A 20,311-nucleotide genomic window follows, 5' to 3' on the forward strand; every position below is an offset into this window, starting at 1 on the left:
CCCTGCAAGAATCAATATAGTACCATCATTAAGCACATTTATCTTTTCCTGATGGTACCTCCTCTTTTGTTTTGCTATTCCATTACAATTTTTATATACTACTTGCTTTGGTTTAACTTGTACTTGCATCTTTTGTTTTCTCTGAATATCAGCATGTACTAGAAATAACTTCTGCTTGCTTAGCCTTTCTCTTTTCTCTCCTGTTGTTAAGTTCTTGTTCTCTGTTAATAGCTGGGGTTGCCAGTCTGAGACCAAGGCAGAAGGAAATGATGATGTCAGTGCCAGGAATAGTCAGTAAATCAGTGTAGAGCAAAATTTCAGTGAGCTTGTCTCTCTGCTTAAAGCCTCAGGGCACTGTTGTAGAGGATAATTTAACCATTTTTTAATATCGACATAACTGAAGAGTTTTCTGAAGAGGCTTTTAAGAAGCTTGCAACTTTCCTGTAATTGGCTCATAAACTGGTTTTAACTACTAATGGATTAACTCCTTGTCCTGTGAGAACAGGATGGCTGTCACCCACTTTTTAGTCTGCTCTCTTTAGTACAGTGTACAGATGGCACTCTGTAAATGGGTGCTTTTAAAGGTCTTTCTAGAGTGGGTATTGGAAAGCAAATGGGATGGTTTGAGCTGAGTATGGAGGATAGTTCCCATATTAATATCAGGAAAATAGTCTGGTTTTAAACTTCTAAGAAATGTTGATGTTTAATGACATGAGGAGTTTGCAGTTTATTTGAAGTAATGCTGGTTTTAGGGATGCATATGTGTTGACAGTATTTCTTCCTTCTATTTAATGAAGTAGGGGGTTTTGCATTGGATGTAGTTTTACTGTAATATCTCTAATAAGATTTGGTAGAATGGGGAAGTGGGCTGTGCTCATTAGCTTTCACTTGTTTTCTATATGTTATTTGTTGGCTTTGTATGAATATTTGTCCCTGTTTTGCTATAAAATATCTTCAGTAAAATACCTGGAAAAGAAATTTTTGCTTGATCTAAGACAATAGCAGTTAATTCTTTTTCCTTTGCTCTCTCAGAAGGAAATCACCATTGCCGGCCTTGTGTTAACAAAAGTTGTGTGTGTGTGTGACAGAAATTTTGTGCTTACAGAACTTTCCACTTAAGACCAAAAGCTAATCTGCATGCTGCATGAAGCTGCAAAAAGAGTTGTAGGTCAGCTTGGGAAGGAATCTGTTCAGGGTAACACGGGTTTAAGAACATGTTTAATTTGTTGGGCTATGACGATTTTCAACTGAACTGGAAATGGGAAGAAAAAGTTGTGCTTACATGGGGTTGCAGCTGTAATCTCAGTTTCAAGGCTTCTATTGTGCTTTTGTCATAGAGACTTTGGAGAGTATTCTAAAAGGGAAAAAACCAAAATAGTTGCCTGCACAGTCTATTCCTCTGATGTCCTTAGGGCTGATCAAAATGGGAGTAGTTTTGAGTGTATAAATATATTTTGTATATAAATGTTTCAGAGTCAATGCCTCAAATACTGTAAAAGTCTTTATTCTAAGGGAATACACATTGAGTAAATTGCTGGTCCAGGTGAAGTGCCATTTGTTTGAATGGGGCAGGATTTAATTTAGTGCCACAGACCTTTGTGGCAGAATGAGCTGCCACATGAAGGCGAAAATAGCTCCAGTTAACTGTTAATCCTCTCAAATGTTAAGGAGATGGCAAGTGTTTATTTTTGCTTTATAAGACAGAACTTGTTTGTTCACCAAAATAAACTCAAAAGGAGGGAGAGTATTACCCAGACAAGATCGGGTACTGCTGGATTTCCTCAAGGAGAACAGTTTTCCTAGGGGCAGTGAGAGTGACAGGAGGCTAGGCTGGAGACCAGCAGTGTGGATGAGGACTGGATAAAAACTCTGGTTTCAATTTTCCTGGAGAGATGAAATAATGTAATGGGAAAATGTCTTGAAAAATATTGATGATAAAGCAAGTATTGATGTATTTTGTTCAGTATCTTTATCTTCTTGGACATTGTTCCATCCTTTCCTTTCCCTGGTTCATTCTACCATGGTGGCATGGTCAGTGGTCACCAGACCCTGTAGCACAGGGTCATAATGCTGTAGCATTTTCTGTCTGTGTGGGACATAACTTGAAGGTGAACCAGGGCACATCATTGCAGGCAATTCCCAGGATGTGAGAACTGCTGTCAGAGGAAACTGGTCTGCTCCCAGTACAAAACAACATTCAGGTGAGAAGAATAGTAGGAAATCTTGTTTTGGTACAAATAGATCACTTCCAAAAGTCAAGGAATAGGGACTTTTGAAATAATCTTTTACTGGAGTTCACTTACTGGGAGTGGGCATGATCCTTTGGCCTCAGATGATCATCCAGAGGACAAGGACTTGATTCAATATGTGTATTCCATATTCTTAACCTCCTTATTCCCTGGGGACATGGACAAGTTAAAGTCATAGTGTGGATTGGTAAGAAATTTTGAAAGGATTGGGACATAATAATTGTAGTATTTTTGATGATAAAGTCAGAGTGGAATTAAAAACCAGGATTGAGTAAACTGTAAGAATTTTTGTCTTACTCCAGAAGAAACTGGCCACTTTGTCAGCCTCTTGACAAAAAAGGGCTGTGTGTGTATGTTAAATCCTCAGTGGACATCCAGTAATTACTTTGTGGAAGTGGAGGGGAAGTGCAGGGCATGTCTGAAGGTGCACAAACAGATGGAGCATTTGGTCAGACTCAGCACAGGATACTGACTCTGAGTCTGTCTAGGACATGAAGAATGATGAGAGTAGTCATACAGTGACACACTCTCCTGGCCTCTGAAAATTTATGATTCAGGGAATTTCTGAGCTAGACATGTCACCTTTCTGCTTATTAATGGGGAATGTACTTTGTCTGAGTTACATTCAGACAAACCCCTCTGAAACATGTGAATATAACTGTTTTATTAAGGCTGTGATAAAGGGAATAAGAAGGAGGCCTGGCAATAATTCCTGCTTGCAGTGGAAGGTGTCAGTCAGTTCATTGGTCTGAGAGCAGCTGCCCAGTGCCCACCCAGGTGTGAGGTTGGCCAAGATGCACATGGAAGTCCATCATGCAGCATTACAGCAACGTTCCTCCTAAACCACTGGGAATGAGAAGGGAGCTCAGCTTGTGGTGCAAAGCTGCACCAAAAGAAAAGAGCATTCTGGAATGATATGAACATTGCAAGGAAGGGACACCACCTCTTTGCTGTTAGACTAGACAAAAAGACTGGACTGTTCTATTATGAAGTTACAGAGTCATAGCCTTATTTTATGCTCCATGAGAAGCCCAGTCACAAGGAGAGAGTATTTAGAGGTGTTCTGTTACCTCTGCAAGACAAAGTACTCAGGATAGTACATATGTTACAAAATTACTCTAGTGAGTAGAAAAGAAAAAATTGGGAAGGAGAAAAAAAGAGAGAGTGAGAGATCTAGAGAGACTTAAGAAGCTAAGTCATATACCCAGCTCTGGGAAATGTACTTTATGAAACAAGTACTTAGCATAAGCCAAAGATGCATTGTTTTGATGTTAGTTCTGACAAATCTACCACAAGTTTGCTTTTACGTTAGTATTTGTCTGGTCAGGGTTACCTCACAAAGTACTGAGTGTTCAAGTAATCATTAGATCACTAGAGCAAGCAAGGAGGAAGTCTCTTGTCTTTAAAATGATCAGAGCAGAACCTGAGTATGGCCAAAAAAATGTTCATATGAGGTGGAATGAAGTCTTAAGATAAAGAAGTGAAAGAGAGGTAGACCAAGTGAAGGCTGGAAATAGAGGAATGATAAGATAGATGGGCAAACTTGCTAAGTATCTATATTGATCTCAGAAACCAAGCAATTAAAATATATGGTACAGTGATAGAAAGCAATTGTATTGAAAAAATGATGCATTTATTTTCTCTTGAGAAATCACAGTGAGAAAAGAGTCTGATTTGAGAAGGAGAATGGGAATGGTGTGCTGGTCCCTACTCTAAGCTGAAAGTGGGGAAACAACTGTGCCTGAGTTGGTAGACTGGAGTGATTTATTCTGGAAAAACAGTAAATACCCATATGAGTTTTAAGAGCAGCAATGTCCCTTCTGGTTTCTTTTTTTGGTCTGTTTTTGCCTTGGTTGTCCATTCTGGGACACAAGGAGGCTGATGACACATGTGCATCTTGAACTAATCACGAAGCCTGTAATTTCTAAACAATTTTTGGAGTTCCTGGGCAGGAACATGGAATGCCTGTGGGCTTGGATCATTCTGATGTTGCTCACCTGTGTTAAGGCTGATTTTGAGTATGTTTGTGTAGGGGCTGTGTCAGAGATTACAGCCTCCAGTGCTGAGATGGCAACCCAGAGGAAATGCCTGTACTGTAAGATATGAGCTACTTAGTCTTTGTTGAAAAATCTCTTTATTTTTTTCAAGACTTTCTGCTCCTGCCACCCTCTCAGCTTCTGTAGACACAAGGGCATGCTTATGATATGTTTAGGTTTTTGAGGTTTTCTCTTACCCACTGGGAATTTTCCATAGCTTATTTACTCTTCTGAAGGTTTGGTCATCAACCATATTGAAAACTGAACTGCCTTGTTTCTTGAAACGTATTAATTTTATAAACCACAAGCAAAATACAGTGAGGCAGCTGCATTGAGGGTTTTCTCCTATGACCCAGCACTAACCTTAGCTCTGCCCAGCCAGGCAAGCTGTGAAGGATGGCTCATTCTGCCCCAGCTGGGCTCCAGACAGCTAATGGTGAGAAATCACCAGTTGGGTAGACAAGATTCTGGCAGCCACCAGACTTTTTTTTTCCTCTGAGGTCTGATGGGTTGACTTGTAATTCTTGAATAATCTTGATTGTCAGGCGGTTTTTTCATTATTCTAGTACATGTAAGTTAAGTTTATTCTGCAGACTAGAGCAGGGGCATTTTATTTTTACTGGCTTTGTTCACTGCTTCCCACTATGCCCCTCTTTCCCAAGACCATACCTTTATTACACTTTTTTTTTCTTTTTCATCTAATCCAGATATGAACTGTCAGTCTAAATAATGTGATGGCCTTGTGGCATAATTGAGATTCCATTTTATTGTCTCTGAGTAGCTGACATTTTGTTCCAGCTCTTTCCTTGCGTGCCAAGTAAAGCTTGTGTTTTGGTACCAGGCTGGGAGAGAGGAGCAGTAATTGACTTAGCAACTTTCCCATGACTGAAGAAAATGCCTGTAACAAAAGCAGCCCTGACATTACAGTATCCTGTAGCTAAGGAGAGTGTTCTAACATGAGTCAAACAGACCTGTGCATTGTTGAATTTTATTGTTTCTCCTCATAATGCTTTATAAGAAACAAGAACTAGAATGAATGTCTCTCCAAACACAGCCTTCCTTCCTCAGAATCCTAAGTCTTCAGTCTTTTGCCTGATTTCTTCAACATTCTTAAACAATAACTGCTTTTAAATTACCTGAAAGGCTTGTGATACAGTCTGTTGGTGTCTGTTTCCTGTTTTCCCACATTTTGTTTCTTTCAAGGTTGCTTTTGCTTTTCTTATTCCAGAAGCACACAAAGAAGCATCTTACTCTTAAATCATCGTGGCAGCACAAGAACATCTGTGTATTTTGTTTTATTCTTTTTTTCCTTTTGTTTTTGCTTTTCCCCCAGAGAACAGAACAACTACCCTACTGTGTAAAATGCCCCTCTAGTCTAGCCTAGTACTGATGCTCTCTGGTGAGTGATACTTCAAGTGGTGTGATTGCTCCAGTGTTGCACCCTTCCTGATCACCAGTTTGGGATTTCCTGAGCTGAAGGAGGCTTCTGGACCATTAAGCTTTAATAGCTGCCTACAAACTTATACTCCATGAGTTTCTGTAGTGCTGATTTTAATCCAAATATTCTTTCAGCTTCCACAACACCGCGTGGCAATAAATTTTGCAATTTCATTGTGTGGAAAAAGTACTTCCTTTTTGTTTATTTTTAAACCTTCTGTCTGGTAATTTCATTATGTGCCCTTTAGTTCTTATTTTGTGAGGAAATGTTCTTCACACCATTCATGATTTTGTAAGCTGTTTGTGGATGGTTAACTTCTGTTTTCTGAGCTGGAGAGTACAGCTCTGGGAGAGCTATGGGTGGTTAGAAGCCATCTGTTGTTCTTCTCCATGTGTTCTGGAGAACAGAGCACACACAATTCAAATTATAGGTGCCCAATGATGTACATTGGTGTGTTCTCTCCAACCAGCTGGTGATACTGCTTGCCTTTTTAACCATTGCTGATGATGGATGTGATAACACAGGGCTACCCACAAGAAAAACCTTCAATTCTTCTATGTGGAAATATTAGAATAGATCTGTCATTGTACATGTGTACAGTTAGGATAGACATATTTTTTGTTTGGATGAGTTCACACTTTTCATCATTCAAGTTCATCTGTGATGTTTTTTATTTTCTGTTTTGATTGTGTAGTGATTTGCAAACTCTGTATGTCCTCAAGTGTAGATTATGCTCTCTCTAGGATCACTTTCTATTTTCTACACACTCTGGAAAGAACTGCTTTTACTTAAACAGGAGTCACAGTCTCTCTGGCCACATGCTCTGACTGTTTAAATTTCACATAGTTCTTCTCTTATGGATGAGAGCTCACTTGGAATCCATTCATCAGCAGCAGAAAATTGGCTGACTGCTATGAAGCCATTGAGTTACTATTTCATTTTAAGGAGCTTCCAGACTGCTTTAAGGAAGCACTGGAACACATGAGTTTGGTTTCACGCTGACACTTGGTGTACAATCGTTCTGTTAAATAGGAATGTGTTCATGCCACATCTGCCATCCTAAAAGAATTACCAGAAGTCCTGCTGTGGCTCACTGGCCAAGTGTTTCTGCTGTGAATGTGGTCCTGTGGTCCTACTAGTGCAAAGACCACTGGAAGGAAAGTGGTCTGTCCTTTACTTGTAAGAAAATCAAGCTGCACCTGCCTCTCCATAAAAACTTTCTGCTGGTACTTACTGGTTTTTCCTCCTGCACTGACAGATACTCTGTCAGGGTGCTACAGTGTAAAGTTCCCCATAATGTTCTTTCTGTTCACATCTGCCCCTTTTAAATTTAAAAAGTGGCATCTCCCTTAAAATTTTGAGTTTTTGTATTACTACATGTGCAAAGAAAAAGCTTATTCTATACTTTCTTTGTAAGGTAAGCTAGGTGAATTTAGAGGAGGATTTGATTGCTTGCAAACAGGCATCTGGTCTATTTATGAAGCCTCTGAGAGATGTGGAGCTGTCAAATTTACGTGTTTTTCATGGGTACCTCCTGCCTCTGTGGAGCAGCATCAAGGGATGGTGGAAGAAACGAAGTATGCATTGCATTGAGGCAGCCAAATCATGTGTTTGTGTCTTGCTTGATGCTGAGGGTTCCTGAAGCTTACACCATGGATTTCCAGCTGGTGCTGGGATAGAATTTGTGGCTTGAATTTCACTGTTTGTGTTGTAGCACTCTGTAATATCAGATATGTGCTTAAACTAGGTGGCTTCGGAGGCTTCTAAATTCTGTCTCTGTGGATGGTGAGCTTGTAGTGAAGTAATAGAAGTCCAGAGATAAAAGCAGCACATGGCCTGTGCAACCCAGGGTTTTCCTAACTCTCTCTGTTGTTTTGATCTGTGATTCCACTTGCATATCCAGAAAACAGAACACAATTTTGTACCAGTGTTAGTGAATGAGCAATGAGGAGTTGACCAGGTGAGGGCTGTGCAATTGAGAAGCTTGTGAGCTGGTGCATTACTAGGGGCTGTCTGTATTGCAAGACAGCTACCTAGCCTTCATTCTGAAGGGCCATGGGTAGGACAATTCAGCTAGGAATGTAATGTATCATTTCAGCTATCTGTGTGGGCCCCTTAGTGTGGTGTTCAGTCTTCTTTTACTTGTAGTGCTGTGTGAACCTGTCTAGGTTTTACCTTCTCTGGTACAAAAATGATTCCTGTGTTGATGCAGAATATTACTTATTTTCTCCCTTTATGGAGGGTAGGTAAATAATAGGTCTGTAGTTAAACTATATTTAAAGTCTACACTATATGTAACCAAATAACTTGCCTTGTGGATGAAATTGTGGAGCACTATCTGTTACTGAATTTTTCTCTATTGCTCATCCTTACATTCTTTTGCATTGAAATTGCCATCACTGAAAACAGTAAAATGCCTATTATTTTGCATGTGATGTTATAGCACCCAGAATTTTGCATGATACTTCACATTCCAATGATGGTACTGCTCACTTGCCCAGAGAGCTTCGTGGTTGGTCTTCACTGAAACTTTCCAGTGAAAATTGTGCAAATACATCAGCTCAGCAGGTTACCTGTTGGAAGCAGAACTTGTTGCTGGAGGGAGAGTTCTGGAAACTGGCTTGTCTGTCTTTGTTTCCAGCTGGTGCTGCATTCCTCAGTAGGTTTTAACGTCTGAAACATGCAGCATTTTTTCAGTTTTTGGGGGTAGTTGTGTTGAGTTTTTTCTTCTTTTTTTCTTCCCCAAAGAGATGTTGAAATGAGAGTGCAAAAGTGCAGCTTTCCCATTACTGTGTGCAGCAAACCCCAATTTGTTCCATTTTTTCCCTCCAACGTCTCTGTTACTGCTTGAGTGCAGAGCTGCTGAACATGGAGAAGGATAGCTGTGTTATATGTCCTGGTCTGTAATTAACACAACTTTATAAATAAGCCCATGCCAAATTTTGCAAAAGCACTGAGGTCTTCATGAATGTTATTTTGAGAAATTATTTAACTGCTTCTGGAATCTGTCTATGTGGGTTTTTTCTTATATTTCTCTTACAGTATAAATTCTGGTTATGTATTTTGGCGAATAAATTGTCACAGAATTTTAAAGTGCTGACAGCTCCCATCTTGACAGCAGACTCCTGCTTCATGAACCTTAAATTGCTGTGCTTGCATAATAAAAATCCTTTGAGTTAAGGCTTTGCAGTAATTTAACAGTATTTTTGACCCTTATTAAAGTTAGTATTTAAGAACAGAATGTGTTGTCAAGTTCAAGTATAAATTAAATGTTTCTGCTTAGTGACATTTCAATTCCCTAGTGTAAAGTGTTGTGAAAAAAAACCTATGAACATGCTTCAGTTTTATTTTCCCTCCAGCTTCTTTCCATTAAATTAATGTATTTGTCTTCATTTTCTTCTTTTCTAGAGTTTTGGAGTGCCAAGGGCTGCCCATTGTGAATGGGCAATGTGATCCCTATGCCACTGTTACCTTAGCAGGACCCTCCAGGCAAGTATTGCACATTCAAGGGCTTCCCTTTTATAAGGGTGGTTTCTGTTTCCTTTGTCTATTAGAAATTTGCTTTCTCCTATGGACAGCTGGGAGTATTTAGACACTGCTAGAATATGTTAAATGTTGGGGTGGGTGTGTGTATGAGCTACTGAACTATGCTAGAGTAAGTGATTTGAGACTTGTTTCAGTTTTGATTTATGTAAAGATCTGAATAATTTGAATATCCCAGAGTATATAGTTTGTGGTTAGTCTTAATTTATGCATCTTCTCACCTCACAGTTAGAGGCCAGTTTTGAGCAAATTCATTGCCTAATTTTGGGCAGGGTGGAAGAGAAATGTGAATACATCAACATCTTGTCGAGTATGCATGTTTGCATGTGAATATTTAAAAGTGTCTTCACTTTCAAGGTGTGACAAATTAATATGTATGTCAAAAACCCTCAATGGCTCAGTCCTGTAATTTGATATATGCAGACATAATATCATGGATAAAATTTGGAATGAGGTTTAAGTGATGAGATTCTGCATGATACTCTTGAGTTCAAATTTGGGATTCAATTTTCCCATCTGTTATGAAAATTTTCTGTGCTGTTAGATGTCGCTGGTTTTTCTGCTTATCTAGCCATCTTTTATGTCTGTGTCATTTTAGAAACAAAACAGCTCTGCTGTGACCTCAATCAGATTTGGAAGCATGGGTTATTAATGATGTTTTGCAACAATTTGTTGAAAATACTATAAATAAGAAGCATTCTTGACAAATATTTACCTTGCATGTAGAGAAGTCTTTGAGCCTGTCTGTATTCTGCATCTTTGTCTAGGTGTGTTGTGCCTTATCTCCATTAATGGAATTGTATATTTGACTTGTGCAATTCATTTTAAGGCTGTAACTTGTTTCAAATGACTGGCTGGGTGTCTATTATTGAAACAGTAAGGAGACTGACTGGCTAACTCTTGAATGTCTGAATTTACCTTTGTCTGCCTCCCTATGCCCCCAGTCTGAATAATGTGTGACTATTGATAATGTACTTCCTTCAGAATAAGGAGCCTAGCCTTATCCTATTCCTATCTGGGTTTTGGTGGGGGGAGAAAATTTGCTTCCTATCTCCAGCAAGCAGCATGCAGCTTATTCCCATTCACTGCTTTGTAATTGCTCAATAATTGTGCTGCCTTAATCACCTCCCGTTCTACATCCTGCTTCCCAGTCCCCTCCCAGATGGGTTTATCAGTAAAGAGGCTGATTGGCAAGTGTGACTGATGAGATGGGGTTGGCAATCTGTGCTGTGTCCTGGAGGAGATTAGTGTCTCTTATCTCTCAGCTTCTCCTAGGAATAGTGGGATATTCTTAATCTGTACATCATTCTCCTCTCTGGATTTTCCAGTGCCTCTCATTTTAGAGTAGGAAAGCTGCTTTATTCAGCTGCAATTATGCAATGACAAGCATAAAAATTTCAACAAACATGCTGCTGTTTATTATGTGATTTGTACTTAGAGTCATCAGACTTCCTGACAGAAACTCTTTCTGTGCCTGTATTACAGATGGAAAAATATTGTATACTGGTGGACAGGCCCATTCAACTCACATGGGAAGTCTGGAGCAGCAGTGGGAATTAGATCCAGCTCCCCTTGACCTCTGTGAAATACACAGAGTTGTCCAGTGAATATAAGCAGTTATGAGCTATCTAAGCAGCTTTGGTGCATGAGAAATGAACGATAGATTCTGGGATGAAATGATTAGTAGGTCAGTTTTCCACATGGCTGATGTGCCTCTCCATCTGCATCTGTTTTATCTATGCCTGCAGAGCTGTAGGGTAACATTGGTGACACAGGACAGCACACAGCTTTTCTCTTGTAGGTAGTGAGAACAAATCAAGCATAGGTTCATAGCATTTGGAAGCCATCAGACAGCTGTTGGCTGGCCTGTGAGAAATGCATTGGCTGGCTTGAGCCCAGCAGTCAATGTCTGTGTTCTCAAAGGCAGGCACAGGCGGGTGGCTCGGCCCATGGGGGATGAATGGGCACTGCAGAGCTGGGTCAGGCCTGCTGAGTGGTTGGGAGGAGGTCTGCCACATCTTATGCCTTCAGGACAATAAAAATAGAGACTTCTGCTCAGCATTGGTCATAATAATCCACCACTGTATTAACTAAGTGCTGCTGCTGCTGCAGGGAAAGGGATGCTCATACAGCAATAAAAATATTCTTACCGAAGAAACCATTCTGGATTTTTTGATTGTCACTGAAAAGCAGTGATTGATTTTTCAGACCAGAATCATAAAATATGACTCACAGAAATAGCTAGGCTAGTCTTTGTCTCCTGTGTTTTTAGAGTACGAAGAATTTTTGAGTCACATCAAGACTGAGACTGTCCTCCAAATGTTGCTGCTCAGAGCCCTATTTTTGCCAGTTTGTACAGATAAAAGATTCTACTATGTCAACCAAGTGAAAGAATAAGGGTTCAAGGAGTTGTGTTTAAAATAGGATAACAAAATGTGATTATTGCCACTTTAGAGAACTAGGAATGCATTGAATCTCTCTCTTAAATGTGTGCAAGTGTCTGTGCCTTGCTGTGCTGGAGCTACATGACATTCCAGTTTTATCAGATAAATCAAGTGGCTGGCTATTTCCCCCTCAGTGGCTCTCTTCTAAGATCACGCTTCTACTAATGTTGTTTCTTACCCTTTTTGTTTTGTTTTTGTTTCCTTAATTCAGATCAGAAGCCAAAAAGACTAAAGTTAAAAAGAAGACCAACAATCCACATTTTGATGAAGTGTTTTATTTTGAGGTTGGTATTTCAAAGGAGCGGGTGATAAGCTGAAATACTATACTGTGGATAGTTGGCACAGCATCCTGCTCCATGTTGTGCCAGCTGTCATCTTTGAAGGCTGTTTCAAAGCATGGTGTGGGGGAAAGAAGTACCCAGGCTCAGACTGGCTGTCTGCTGAAGGAGCAGTATCCTGCTTTCACCTCAGGTGCTCTGTAGGGAAAGCTTCAAGTTGGGCACTTCTGAGCAACAGGCTTTACATTTAATCACAACTCATCCCACGAGAGTTTTGGAAAAAGCACATTTAAAAATTAGTTCAAAAAACCAAAAAACCTGAACAAACCACACATGCAGAGAAATTATATTTTTTTCTTAGTCTGTGTTTTTATAGCTGGTCCACCCTGTCTTTCCCAGTCACTGGGAGGAAGGTTATCTCCTTAGGAATACTGAAAACTGTAGAGGAAAAATACACTTAAGCTGGTTTTTCTGGCTGTCTACCAGTCTGCTGCAATATTAGTGCCTTTTCTCCAAGTGGGTAAAACCTCTATAGCTTTATTTAATACAGAGCATTTTCAACAAGTCCAGTTAAGATAAAGTATAACTTCTATGAAAGTCCTCATTTTGGTTCCTTTTGGCAAGAGTAGCTCTCTAATTGTGGTGTGTCCATACATATATGTGCATGTGTTTATAATTTAGATCTCTCTTGAAACTTTTAATTTTGTCTTCTAAACAATGCGTATCATTCTCTTTTTCTCTTGGATATCATAGTCCTGGTGTGTGCTTGACTGTTCTATTTCAGTAGACACCTCAAGAAAGTATCTGTAATGATGAAGTTGATGGAATAAAAGCTAGAGTGGCACAGTGCAGTTGGCATGGATTGAAAAGCTCTTTCTGCTCATGTGATCTGAAAGATGCAAGCCATATATGCATTAGAAATTGTTGCTGCCATAGGGATGGCACCTAGGGATGTGGTATCTGGAATCAGTTCTGTGCCACAGCCCCATCAGGAAGGGAAGCTGGGGAGAGAGGAGCCATACAGGTGCTGTTGCACTGTGCAGATCTGAAGTGTCATTCTTGACATTGCTCTCTTCCCTCTCCTGCAAACCACCATCTTTGCCTAGAAGCCAATAGTTGTACTGACCAATCAAAGTCTGTCATACCAGTAGCAACATGCTCCTGTTGATGTAATGTGTTTGGATACAAGGAACAGATTTAGCAAGTTCCTGATTGGTAGGAGCACTTTCTGTAGGGGCTGGAAGCCATGAGGGTAGGCCAGGATAGCTTTCTAAGGTGATCTTTGTTCTGCTAACCCAGCCCATCTCATCCTAGGATATAGGATATAGCTGTTCTGCTTGCAGTGAGCTTTTGTGCCTGGCTCCTGGCTCCATGAGGCTCTGTGCAGTTGCTGCATGGGCACAGTTAGAGGGGCAGAGGTGCTGTGAGACCAAGTGTTGAAACTGCACTCAGGTGTCTGTGCGTTTACCCAGGATTTCAGTCCCTCACCTGGCCCAGAAGCGTGGTCTTTGGCAGTCATATGAGAGTGATTCTGTATATAAGTAAACTAAGATGGGCTTCCTTATTTTAACATAGGCAGTCTGGAGGAGCCTGTCAGTGAGAACGTTTTAATGAGAATGTAGTCCAGGAGCTCAGACTGTAAGCCACAAAAACTTCACCTGATTCCTCATCCTTCTGTGTGCTGCAGAAACAGAAAATGTTTGGTATTTAAACACTGAACTTGGCAGGTGGTGCCATGCTGGGAGAGGAAGGAGAGAAACAAAGCATCTTCCAGCTGGAGTTGAGAGAGAGAGGGGGCTGGGGGCTTGCTTAGCTTGCCTTTACCTGAGAGCTGGGTTGTGTGCAAGTACCAGCAAAAATAAAACCTGAACTCAAGCCCATGCCACAGTTCTGCTAACTCAGAGCAAAATGAATTCTGTACTGGTAAGAGCAGAGCTTGGGAAATGACTGAATCAGCCAGAGCTCTGAAATCTAAACATATCTCTGCAGACAGAGCCATCATAGATTTATGTCATTTTGGGAGTAGTTAGTACAAATCAGGCTGAACATCTTCAAGGAACAAGGTTCAGTAGAACTGCTGTGACTGGGAAATACATTCACTAATGAGGTGTGGGCAGACCTGTGGCTGGTGCATGCAAAGGAAGTGCTCCAATTCCTGTGGAGCTGAGAGATTCATGCTGTTGACAGCGGTGTCACATTCTGCTTCTGAACAGCTTCATCAGCTTTTCTGCAGCCTGCTAGCACAGTGATTGTCCAAGCCTCCTAGGAAGAAGCTGATCTGTAAAAGACAGTGAATGGGTGCTTTCCTTTCTACAACCAAAAAGTTACACAGATTTAATTTTCTAAGTGAAAGATAGCTTATTGTTTGTTTTGGAAATAGAAGGGCTTATTTGAGGGGTGTGGTGAGTGAAACTTGCACCTGATAGGAGCCATTTTCACCACTGCTTCAGCTGCAGTGTGGTGTGGAGCTGTGTGTGCAGCTACAGGAAAATGGTCCTCTTACAGGAATTCAAGAAGGAAGTGTTGGGGACCTGTTTGTAAACTTACATGTGCAAAAAAAAACCTGAGCAGCTGATAAATGGCTTGCCAGCTTTCCCAGGTGAAAGGGACAACACAGCAGAGTTATGCCCCCTTTATTGCACAATCCTATGGGTCTTTAGCACTGTGGACTGGGAGGTTCCTCATCTCCAGTTCCATACAGCTATCCCTTTTGGAGTACCACTCCTGAGCAGTATTGATGTGCACACTAAGTAGTCATATGGGTGAACAGAGAGATGTCATAAATACAGATTCCAGCAAAACTTCTGAGAAAGTGTTTACTTAGAAGGGACATGCCATAAGTTACACCTATGCTACAGCTTTTTGTAGCAAGTCCTGTGTTACAGATAGAAAGAGACTTAAAATTTTGTTTCATTATTAAAAATTCCACCATAAGCTTTGCAATGGTAGTAGAAACCGTCATTTTCAGGCCTGTAGGATATTTTGCAAAAACAATGAAGTGTTTGCAAGGCTAGGGTGAGGAAACTTGTGTGTAACTGCTGAAGTTGTACACTGTGTTTAAATCCACTGTGCTCTTGGGCTTACCAGGTGCATTTGATTCCATTAGTCTGGAGCATTTGGTCGCCAGTGCTGCTGGTAGTATCTTTTAGTTCTTGTGTATCACTTTGCAAATGTTGCCTGCCTCACATATACACATATAAAAAGGCTCTGAGTGTCCTCTGCCAAAGATTGTTTTCTGGTTCCTCTCCACTTAGGCAACTGTATCATGGCCTCCCTCAATTGCCATTTGCATCTCATGTACAGTACAAAACCAAATAGTCAAGTTTACAATAAAAGCCAGTTTTTGTGGGTGAGGAGTATTAAGCCACAAGCATATTCAATCATACAATAAAGTTCAGCTTCTGTGTGCAACCAAGAGCTGAACCCACACATCATCATACACCCTTGCATTTGATCAGTTCCTGCTGTGGTTTCAGCTGGGTGGGGTAACCTTTTTCTTAAGTTTCTGATACACTAGGCAAAAATATAACCACCAAACTGTTCTTACAGTCATGGTAAAAAACATTTTGTACAAACATTTAAGAAATGTTTTTACAAAAACTTTCTATGCTAATGCTTTATACTTTTTTCCTTTTTTCTTTGCCTGTGCTTTCCAGTTAATCAGTCTTGCAAATATGGTTGGTGAACTGTGCAGCTGCTTCTATATTCTGATATGCAGAACACAGGCTAGAGTCTCTTGGTCTGCGTGGTGTTTGTTGTTTGGACAAGTTAAATTAACTTCCAGGATATCAGGACAGGAAGAACTTCCTAATTTTAATTGGATACACTACAAAATGTTTTTAAGGGTGGTTGTGGTTCCTCCCCTGTGCTCTGTGAAGTGCCTCAGGGCATCTGTTGTACAGCTGTGTTTAAAACAAATATTAATTGCCCTTTTCTTTCCTTAGATGGATTATGAAAGTGGTGTTCCTTTCAATGGTGTTTTTCTGTTGTCAATGTAAACTTAAAGTGCTGTAGTAATATTAAAGATGATCTTTCTCTGTAAAAAATGTGTGGAGTATCTGCTTACTCTTGGAAATGATTGTATAACCACCACTTTATAGTCAGTAGTCTGTTTAGGCAACATGTTTATTCACTTACATGAATGTTTTCAGTATCAGGACTGAAGTTACTGCTGATAGTAAAATACTGTGCTCTTCCGAAGCTTTGTGAAAGTGACATCAGAATACTTTTGTATCAGATCAAGCTGCTAAAAGTTTCCTCTTTTTTATTAGGTTACAAGACCCAGTAGCTACAACAAGAAATCCCATTTTGACATTGAAGACGTAGATGAAGTGGACAAAATGGAGATTAGGTAATATAAAGTGCGTTAGTAGCACAAAATTGTCTTCCAGAGTTGTGTAACTTTGTAGTAGACCCTGTTTTTACAAAGTGGCAAGTGTGGTTTTTCTGTTGATAAATCAAGATGAGTTTTTGTCACTGTATCTGTATGTTTATTTACCTCCACTGTCCGGCAGATTCTATCTTGAATATTTGTGGTGGTTCTGATGCAGGAGAGATCCTTATTATTTTCCTTTGTTTCTCATGTGCACTGTGTGTATACTGATGTGCAGTTGTCATTAAGCACAGCCTTTTGTGTCGTGGCTCTCCTTTCCTCCCTCCCTCAGTTTCCCAGGACAGCCCAGAGGCTCTGTGATGCTCTAAGTTACAGAGTATATTTTCTTTTATCACTTAATTTTAGCAACCTGTATAAGGTCCTTCTTCTCTGAAAGGAGACTCTTGAACTCAGGAGTTTTTCTGGGGCAGAGACAGTTTCTCATCTCTTTGCCTTCCAACTTTAACCCTTTATTGCAAGATTTGGTGTGATAAAAGTGAAATCAATTGCACAGGAAAAAAGCAATTCTGATGTCAAAGCCAAAAACATCCCACCCCACCCTGTGCCACCCTCTCAGTACTATTTTAAAACCTGCTGAGGCCAGACAACATTGTCTGTGGGGACAGATGAGTATAAAGAGGAGTGAGAAAACAATAGGAGGTGCGAAAGTTGAAAGTGTCACGTGTGTTTTACCATCAGATACTATTGGAACTTGGAGGCTTGGGCCATCTGGTGCACAGTAAATGAATACTGCTATTTCTGCATCAGGTGGTGAGAAATTCCCCTCTGCTTTATGGTAGTGTTTGGATGAAGAATAGTAGCACTGCCTCCCTCCCCATATGTTCTTGCTAGAGAGGCAGTGAGGTGTCTCCCAGAAGGTTCCATAGTTCCTTCAGAATCACAGCTGGCTCTAAGGAAAGGAGGGGAGACCAGGAAAGGGGAACAATACTTATTCCCAGCAAGCCAAACACATCTGTGTTCATGAATGGATGGAGGGCTGTTCTGGTGCGACAGCTGCTGGCTCATGTAGCCTGTCAGTGCAGTGTGACAGCACTACAAGAGCATTGATAGATTTGTGTTTGCCGTGGCTCTGAGGCAGGAAAGGGAAGCTATTCATAAATATATATATTCATACATGAGAGAGGCAGGAGCTGTGCTGCTTCACAGAGAACATCTGTGTCAGGCAGTGCCAAGGTAGCTGGTTTAGGGCAAGCCACAGCTGACTCATGGGAGCAAAAGCAAAGGCCCAGGTGCAGGGCTGAGCTGCTTTGGTGGTGTCAGTGTTGCAGCACAGCAGGTGTCCCAGTCCTAGCACCAGACTGTATTTCTGCAAAGCTTTGCCTTGTGTAGGCAGATACAAAGCAGCATGCCCCATATTCCAGGGGATGTCTGTGATGAACTGGGCCACTACACCATGTCTCAGAAGGCCCAGTCTAGTCTTCATAACCATGGTGCCCAGCCTTGCACTGATTTTAAATGAAAGCTAGGATTCTCTGATCGATTTTTCGATAGTTTTGAAGGAGACGCTAGATATTGGTGTACAGCAGTTACGTATTGCTTAATATTTCAATTATTCTTATTTTGTACTACTGGACTAAATGAAATTACACCATTGTTTTACTTGCTAAGTATATTTTCTGGACAAATGACTCGTCTGCAGCAATAAAGGATGTGGAGCTGACCTTCAGAAAAGTCTATAATTCCTGAAAACCAATACAGCACAGTGTGGTACAGATTAATAGTTTTAGAAGAAGCTTGCAAAATAGTTGGGAAAAGATTAAGCACTTAAATAACAGGCAAAAGCAGATAAAGTGTCAGTCTTGGTTGGGCAAATTCTCCTTAGAGCTTTTGTCCCCTGTGGGACAGTGTGTTTTTGTTTCCATCTTGGGTTCCCCTTCCACCCCCGTTTACTTCCTCCGCTCTGTTTAGTGAGAGTCAGAATGCCCCCAGGCCCTCTGGACAGATCACACAATTTATGGGTTTGGGGATTTGTTTTCTTTTTCCTCTCCTGAGAAAGATACAATTCCACAGGGTAAAGAGGAGACTTAGTCTCTCATGATTTCTCTCTAAAGCTATGAAAAGTTTTCTCTTTTTGAGTGGGTGTAGGAAGTTGTAGGCAGGGCATATCAACACTTGGGGACCAGATGTTCTGATGAATTCATTGTTTCTCCTCCCCCTCTCTCCTGTTTGTTTCTTTCTGTGACTACAATCTGACCAGTTTCAGAATAACACTTGTCATAATTTTGCCTTCTAAAAATCTTGGGAAACAGTGATCTTTTAGACTCTGAGATCTGTATTTTAACATTTTTAATAAGTTCTGTTTATTCTTTATACTCCCAAGAGAACCAAGCAATAACTTCAGAATTTGCATGCCTGCTTTGCTTGCTGTGTAGTGGGATATCTACTTTGAATTTTTAGTTCCTCTTGTACAGATCCTTTGCACTGATTTTTTTCTGCAACTTTGGGGAAACCCTTTAGTTGTCTGTGTTTGAAAATGATATTGGTAGTTGGTATCCTAAATGAGTTTGGATAAACTAGAAACCAATAGCCTGTAAATACTTGGTAAATTTTAAGTTTGGCTGTGTAAATAGGCTTAAAGATTCCTCTCCTCCTGAAGCTGCTTTTTAGCTGTCTGAACTGGTTTGCAAGATAATAACCCATCAAATATGAAGAAAGGAGAGAGAAGGTCGAATTTTCAAAGAAGTTTTTTTCCTTTTGGAGAGTTCTTGCCATGCAGAAATACTGTCCAAATTATCAGAGTCCAAAGAACTTTACCTAGCAGGAATGGAGTGTGAGCTGATGGTGTGTCTAGTGTATGACAGCTGATGCAGGAGACACTGTTGAGAGATACAAGGCTCAGAGGATTTAAAAGTAACACATTCTGTGCTTGCATAAGATAGGATAAACCTTTAACAGGGCTGTCAACATCTGTTCCTTGGCCAGTCTGCTGTGACTTGCTTGGCACCAGGAGGGTTGTGTAAATACATCCACAACTGGATGCCTTTGCACCTTATCAAAGTTAAAGTTGCTCTTCTAAAAATTGTCATTAGTTGAAAGCTTGCATTTCTTTCCATGTACCATCTTTCCCCCCAAAAGTTTAAGGCACATTCAAGCTGTCACTTAGCTGCAAAATAGTCAGCTGATCTTGTTTTTTAACAAAAATAGCTCTTAGAGAAAACCTTAAAATACATACAGAAACAAATACCCTGGAGTTTGAAACCCTTGCCTCAAGGTGGGTATGGTAGCATTAACCTTCATGCTGGGTTGGACACCAGTACTTCTGCTTTGAGTCTCAGTGCAGTTGTTTTCCATCCAGATGTTGAAGAGCATATGAAAAGAAAGAAAGGATCATCTACAGATAGATACCAGAACTTCCCAAATGTGTGGGACCAAGTGCCAAAATTTGTGTAAGCTTCAGCCAGTACACAGATTCTACTGAATGGTAGAAATATCCTACAGCTTTAACTCTACAGAACCAGTTTAGGTGCCATAAGTATGTATGCTTGACACAGGAGTCCTGCTAAGAGCTAGAAATGGGGAAAAATTGTGTAGAACTAATTCTGTAAAACTGCCACTTAGCTGTTAGTAATCCCAAATTAGACAGGGACTGGCAATATGTAATCCTTAAATAACTTTGTGCTTTTTCCCCTGGTGTCCATTTTACCTGTATTTTTCCATTATCTGGGGTAGCCAGAGAGCCATCTCAATCTTTATCAATATGGACAGTGGAAACAGAACAGATGAGAAAAGTTAATCTGAATTATATTTTTCACTGATGTTTTATGGAGGTGAATTGTAAGGCTTCAGAAGTCTAAGGTAAGGTTATCTCTTTGCTATTTGGAAATGATTGCTGTACAATTTCAAGTCTTTCTAACTCCTAGACTTCAGGGGAAAAACCCTAACAAATTTGGAAAAAATGTTGAGGTTTTTTATTAGTATTATTTTAATTTC

The 20,311-nt window shown here is 40.4% G+C and overlaps 1 protein-coding gene across 1 annotated transcript in view; it reads left to right on the forward strand.

Annotated features, from left to right (window-relative positions):
• Nucleotides 1-20,311, forward strand: part of RASA3 (RAS p21 protein activator 3) — a 130,157-nt gene that overhangs the window by 85,795 nt on the left and 24,051 nt on the right. Inside the window, exons 6-8 of the mRNA XM_066545280.1 lie at nucleotides 9,132-9,212; nucleotides 11,922-11,994; nucleotides 16,260-16,339. Of these exons, the coding sequence (XP_066401377.1) occupies nucleotides 9,132-9,212; nucleotides 11,922-11,994; nucleotides 16,260-16,339 (234 nt within the window). The remainder of the gene's footprint in view (nucleotides 1-9,131; nucleotides 9,213-11,921; nucleotides 11,995-16,259; nucleotides 16,340-20,311) is intronic.

The sequence above is a fragment of the Molothrus aeneus genome, chromosome 2 (assembly GCF_037042795.1).
Source record: "Molothrus aeneus isolate 106 chromosome 2, BPBGC_Maene_1.0, whole genome shotgun sequence".
Classification (NCBI taxonomy): domain Eukaryota; kingdom Metazoa; phylum Chordata; class Aves; order Passeriformes; family Icteridae; genus Molothrus; species Molothrus aeneus.